The 6,652-nt window shown below is 38.2% G+C and overlaps 1 protein-coding gene across 2 annotated transcripts; it reads left to right on the forward strand.

Annotated features, from left to right (window-relative positions):
* Nucleotides 1-352: 352 nt before the first annotated feature.
* On the forward strand, nt 353-6,023 carry zgc:91890 (solute carrier family 52, riboflavin transporter, member 3-B). 2 transcript variants are annotated; one of them, XM_061288521.1, is made up of 4 exons: nt 353-463; nt 3,566-4,638; nt 4,833-4,956; nt 5,404-6,023. In XM_061288521.1, exons 2-4 carry the CDS (start codon nt 3,605-3,607, stop codon nt 5,614-5,616), a joined length of 1,371 nt encoding a protein of 456 aa, XP_061144505.1. In that variant the 5' UTR covers nt 353-463; nt 3,566-3,604; the 3' UTR covers nt 5,617-6,023. The 2 variants fall into 2 exon arrangements, with proteins under 2 accessions (XP_061144505.1, XP_061144504.1); XM_061288520.1 differs by lacking the exon at nt 353-463 and adding an exon at nt 1,515-1,706.
* Nucleotides 6,024-6,652: the final 629 nt, after the last annotated feature.

Here is a 6,652-nt window from a genome sequence, read left to right on the forward strand (position 1 = left end):
CCTTATATTTTGGAATTAAATCCACTCTGCAATCCATGCCTCTACATTGAACTAATGTCATTACCTTGAATGGGATCACAAACAGAACTCTAGCTTTTAGGGTACGGCACAACAAATCTTATTAATGCGTTTTAGGTTCTAACAATTTGTTTTTATTACTTTGTACATTCCCCTGGTACTGAGATTTTAATTTGCTCTCTGCATCTCTTTTACTCACTTCCCGAATTCCCTTCCTCCACCCAGACATGTTTTCTCTGACTGGTTCACAGCCATGACTCCTGGCTCAGCCCTCTGCAGTCACATGACAATATTGCAGAAATCCAGATTAGTAAAACACCGGAGTCAAAGGGAATAATGAATACTCTACTGAAACACCAAAAGGCCAACACAGATTCGCTGCGCATTGTCTTAAGGGCTGTTGTGAAACCTAATGCTGACTCACCGTTTTCATATCCACAGGCAGGTAGGTTAGTGTTTGATATCCTTTTGCAATGATTACAAATAATAAGTAGACAATAAATAATTAATTACAAAATATTATGAAATACAAAATATTTCATAATTATTATTGTTAAAATTTCATTGTAAACTGATTTTTTTAACTTATTAAATGAATTAATGAACAGGAATGAACATCAAGCCTTTTTAGTCAATGGGACTCAACAGGTAGTTGATAAATACAGGCTGGCCAAACAGCCAAACAATGTTTTGTAACTAAAAAAAAACATATAGTTGTGAGAGTTTTAGTAACAGTTGCAAATTGAGAAACTTGTAGCACACTTACTAGGATGTTTAAAATAGAATTTTGCCCGTTTTCTGTTTTGTTTCTCCATTAACCCCGTTTTATCTGGGTAGCTTTGTTTTTCTGTCTTTTTTGAGGGGGGAATGTACAGGAATATAAGTAAAAATAAATAAATAAATGAATGTTTGAAATAATAAATCAATACATGAACAATAAATAAATAAAACAAAACATTTTTCTCTCTCATAAAATGGCAAATATACTTTTGAACCCATCTGTTGCCTGTCCCTGATATAGAATGTTGTTTTATGAAGTTTATTCCACTCAATATTGTTTTGTTTTTTGAGGGGATTATAAATAAATAAATGAATAATAAATAAATGAATAAATAAATGTAAACTAACTAACTAACTAACTAACTAACTAACTAACTAACTGACTGACTGACTGACTGACTGACTGACTGACTGACTGACTGACTGACTGACTAACTAACTAACTAACTAACTAACTAACTAACTAACTAACTAACTAACTAACTAAAGAAATAAAGAAATAAAGAAATAAATGAGTTTGAAATATAAAACAAAGCCTTTTTCTCTCCCATAAAATAGCAAATATACTTTAGAGCCCATGTGTTGCCCGTCATGCCGTTTTATGAAGAGTAGTCCATTCACGTGCTTTAGTTTACAGTCAGATTTGTCACGTCCAATATGGCAACCACCCTCTCGTATCGCTGTAACGGACCAGTATCCTCAAGGTTGTTAATGTTCTATGTTGACGTTGCTAGTGTTCACAGTATGGCATGTACGCATGTGCAGTTCCCTTAGTTAACAGTTACAGAACGTATAAGTGAAGCCGGCCAGCACGCGCACGCACGGCAAACGCGCACACTGCCATAGAGTAAAGTCATAATAGTGGGAAGACAATTTGTTGGGAGAGCGTGAGAATTCTGGGTGACAAGGTAAACAGATCGATTTTTGTTGTTGTAATTAGGTTTCTGCGACTGGATTATGGTGGCATTATTCTAAGGTTTCAAAGTCACTGAGTATGCCGCTATCTTAATATAACCCTTTGGGTTTTAATTTTTTTTTTTTTTTTTTAAATGTATGGCTTCATCACATTATTGTTAATTATTTCTGTTGAACTCTATAAAGGTTAATATTATGGCTATTTAACTTGGCGAGTATATCCACGTGCTGCTTTATATGGGCGCAGTGTGTTGAAGTTCATGGCATCCTTCACCGGAGGAGGAGACAAGGGCACAGGAGATTAAGTTATTTTCGTTGAGTTTGGCCAGTGTTTTGAGTATCTTAAGCATTTGATGCACTAAATAGACAAAAATAAGAGTATTTTGAAAGTGAAGCATTGTTTTTACCATTATGAAACCCAGTTCAAGTGCAGTATAATAAAAAGGAAATCCAATGAAAAGGTATTGATGAGAAATATCAGATTGTTAAACCAATTTCAATATCATCCCAGATAGACAGAATGCAGTTGTAAATGCTAGTTTTATAAATCAGTTATTGCCTTGTGAACAATATCAGGATGTGTTGTTGCAATAAATGTGTAGTCTTTTGCTTCACTGTGGAGAAATCCCTTTGCAGATTTGTTTTAATTCTGTAATAGTAATAATATTATATTGTATGGAGTGTAAATCATCTATTTAATGTCATGCTCTTGCATCTCAGTTTGATTTAAATCTGGACTTTTACCTAGCAACTTCAAAGCATTTTTATTTTCTTCATTCAAAGGTGTTATTTATAGTAGATAATAATGACATCGGCATTGTTTCTTGAGTCTTCAAATGTGTTTTATTTACACTACTCTGCATCATGTGACAGACAGACACATACATACAGGAGTTATTTTTAATATGTGTGTGGGCGGGGGCGAGAATCATTGGCCCTGCATAGTCCAGCGCTGCAGCTTTGTTTTGCTTTCAAAAAATAAAGACGTTTTCAGAATCTATCTCTTCGCCGTCAATAGCACTTGTGCACTATGTATTTGTTAATGTTGTACAGTCAAACCTCGGTTTTCGACCACAATCCGTTCCAGAAGGCGGTTCGAGAAGTAAATCGGTCGAATTCCGAATCTATTTTCCCCCTTACAAATAATGGAAAAAACATTAATCCGTTCCAAGACAAACCCCCCCGCGTTTTTTAAGCATTTTTCCATTGGCGCAACTTTTGTCCGTTCGCGCAACTGCAGCGCAGTCCCGAACGCGCAACCGTAGCGCGCCGCCGACCGCGCAACTGCACCGGGCTGGTCGCATTATCGTGACAGTGCCGTGGCTGAAAGTTTGAAAATTGGTTCGTGAGTGAACGATTCGTTCAAACGAAGGAATCATTTCAGTGAACAAGAGTGAACGAATCATTTCATGAAGTGATTGTTGTTTTTTCAGTTCATATGACTTCAACCAGTCGGTGTCGGTAATGCGCATTGAAGCTGGTGCCTCCACGCCGTAAAACAAAACGAATATGAATATATTATTATATATTACATATTACACAACGTAAAACACATATACATATTGTCATACAAAGCAGTTAACCAAATGTCAGATTTTTGTTTTCATGCACAAAAAAATAAAAACAAGGAATAAAACACCAGACAAGTTTTAACAGGTTTTAATGTTTATTTACGGGTTACGTTCCTAAAAGAACCCGTGATAGATGAAATCCGTGAAGTAGAAAACCTTTTTTTTTTTCTATTACCATTATTATACATGTATAACATTAAAAAAATTGCACATGATGTATTTATAGCTTTCTTTCCATCAAAAAGTTCAGATCAAACTGGCCTTTTTTCTATGTGTTTCAGATTGTATAAATCTTCATTTGCTTCTTCAACGCCACCATCATGTCAGTGCTGACTCACGTGCTGGCATGTTTGTTTGGCATGGGCTCCTGGGTGGCAATCAACGGAATGTGGGTGGAGCTCCCACTAATTGTGCCACAAATCCCTGAGGGTTGGTTCCTGCCGTCCTACCTCACAGTCCTCATCCAGATGGCCAACATAGGCCCGCTCGTCATCATCTTGATGCATCGTTTTCGCCCAGGAGTGCTGAATGAGAAGCCGATCATCTACTGCATCGTTACGTTGGGCATCTTTGTGGGATTCCTTTTGGCGTTCTTCTGGAAGCACACAGTGACAATAGGGAGCACCCTGCACAGTGTGCCTCTTTTGATATTATGTTTCCTGCTCTCTGTGGTGGACTGCACCTCCTCTGTCACCTTTCTGCCTTTCATGATGCGTCTGTGCCCCCAGTACCTCACCAGCTACTTTGCAGGTGAAGGCCTCAGTGGTCTGGTACCTGCACTGGTGGCTCTCGTTCAAGGTGTTGGAGTCGTCCATTGTCATAATGCCACTTTGACACTGCCATTGAACAAAACGCTTGGAAATTCCACAGTTGACACTTGGGGGCTCCAAGCAGTGTATCAACCAGCAAAATTCTCCGTTCAAATCTTCTTCCTGTTGTTGAGCGTAATGATGGTTGTTTGCCTGATTGCCTTCATTCTTCTCAACCATCACCCAGCTGTGGCTCGGGAGAAGAGGAATGAGCTTTATTTCAAGGAAGAAGTGACACGGCGGGAGAGAGAGCAAGCTTTCTCTTTACACACCCAAACACCAGAGAAAAAGCCAATGTTAAATTCCTTCGAATCTGCCAAGCGGGAACCTCGCAGCGCCTTTGGCAGGGGCACATACAGTAACTCTGAGGTGGTTTTCATCTTTGTTGTACTGGCTTGGGTGAATGCTCTGACCAATGCAGTGCTGCCTTCAGTGCAGTCTTACTCCTGTCTGCCTTATGGGAACCAGGCCTACCATTTGGCTGCCACAATGGCAGCTGTCGCCAACCCAATGGCCTGTTTCATTGCCATGTTTAGGCCAATCAGGTAAGCGTGACTAATGCGGCATTCTGAAAATCCTGATGTCCAAATATAAGCCGGTCAAAGGCTAAATATTTCTGTAGCGACACTTACTATATAGCTCAGGTGCAAGAAGCACAGTAGCATGTATACCATTCATGTAAACCTAAATAAAGACTGAAAATGTAGAATTGCATTTAATGTGTTGCTCTTTATTCCAGGTCACTCATCTTCATGTGTCTTCTGACTGTCTTTGGCACTGGATTTGGAGCCTACATCATGGCAATGGCTGCTCTTAGTCCGTGTCCTTTGCTGGTCCACAGTGTATCTGGAACCGTTGTTATAGTAAGACAACACTTTCAACATTAAAACTTTTCATTATAATTCTGAGAACATTATACCTACAGTACATAATGTATTGAGAGCAGTACACATGGACTTAGTCATTGTACTTTTTTTCTGGAGGGGCAGCCATTTATTGTTTGCCTCATCTAATATTTTATCTGTGAAGAAGGCTGCAAAGTCATTGCTTGAAGGAACTGAAGCTGTGGAGTTTGTCAGTCTATTTACAAGAGACAACAATGGACGGGTATTATCATTGTTTCTATCAAGAACCTCAACAATCAAATGTCTATCTAATGGTAAATTAATATTTTAAACACAATGCATGAACATGCATTGTAGTACATATGAGGATATAGTACTTAGTTGTTTCAGTTTAGATTTTGTTTTGTGCTAGCACCAGCTTCACTTATTATTCTTAGCATTTATTTTGGATCTTGTGTGTTTCAGGTGCTGGTTTGGATCGTATTTGTTCTCTCCCTGTCCTATGTAAAGGTAATAATCGGAGTAATTCTACGAGATGAGGGCCATGGCGCCCTTGTGTGGTGTGGGGCTGTAGTCCAGTTGGGCTCCATGCTGGGTGCCCTTTCTATGTTTCCACTGGTGAGCATTTATGGCCTTTTTAAGTCAGGCGATGCCTGTAACACCAAGTGTCCCTTGTGACAAAGAAACATGTCAAAAATACTGCTATTCAAACCAGAGATTCAACATGCTCTTTTGCTGTAATGGGGGCACATTAGTGGCAGTGTTAAGTGATAAGGCTTATATATTCCAACTTTTTAACAGAGCTGAGTGGCCTTAGGTGTTTAGATGCCACTCCATCTTGTTTTGTAAACCTAATTGGTAATACATAGTAGATTTCTTATTTCACTTGATCAACTTCCGAAAGAGTAAAGACCACAAAACATGACCAGATCTAAATATGTATTACTGTTTTTTTTTTCATTGTCAGTAAGTTCCTTAGTTTTTACAAGGTTTGTTAACAGTTCAAAATATTATTTTGAGCGTGCACTTCAAAGATTTTTTTTTAATTAAGATGCTAATTTCAGACTACACTGTTGCATTGAATTACAGACTGCTGTAGAATTGTTATTGCTGTAGAATTGTTACTGTTAAAACAATGCAAATAAACCCAAAATGAAAATTCTCTTTTCTTAGTACTTTTGTTGTGATTTATATGTCACCTTTTCTAATATTTTTATAGAACATATCTACAGGTGTGTTATATAATATCAGTATGCATGTGTACATAGTGTTCCGTACCTATACCACGGTTCACCTTCCGTGGCCTCGCGGTCTCACAAATGTGGGAGAATGGGTAAACATATTCGCATTAGGTGTTTTCTAGTCTGCTGAGATGGTGATGATGAAGACTGAGAGGTTCACGGTTTCTTCAAACAGGTCAAAACAATCAATAGAATATGTAATTCAATTGTTCGCCACTAGATGGCAGGCATCACTTAGTTGCGCTTGTACCATTTATAGCCTTACTCTGTGAGTAGGCCTAATAATTTGGGGATTTGGTATGACAAGGCCAAACACAATGTCTTAATATTATTACAGTTTTGAGTGAGTTAAGTTTTGTGAGAAAAATGCACACAATAAAATTTTGCACTTACCATTTTTTGTCATAAATCTGGTTAGGAAGTGCATGCAAGTATATTAGCTCCCTAGTAGTGCTTATGCCACCTTCATTTGT

The sequence above is a fragment of the Syngnathus typhle genome, linkage group LG10, assembly GCF_033458585.1.
Source record: "Syngnathus typhle isolate RoL2023-S1 ecotype Sweden linkage group LG10, RoL_Styp_1.0, whole genome shotgun sequence".
NCBI classification, from domain to species: domain Eukaryota; kingdom Metazoa; phylum Chordata; class Actinopteri; order Syngnathiformes; family Syngnathidae; genus Syngnathus; species Syngnathus typhle.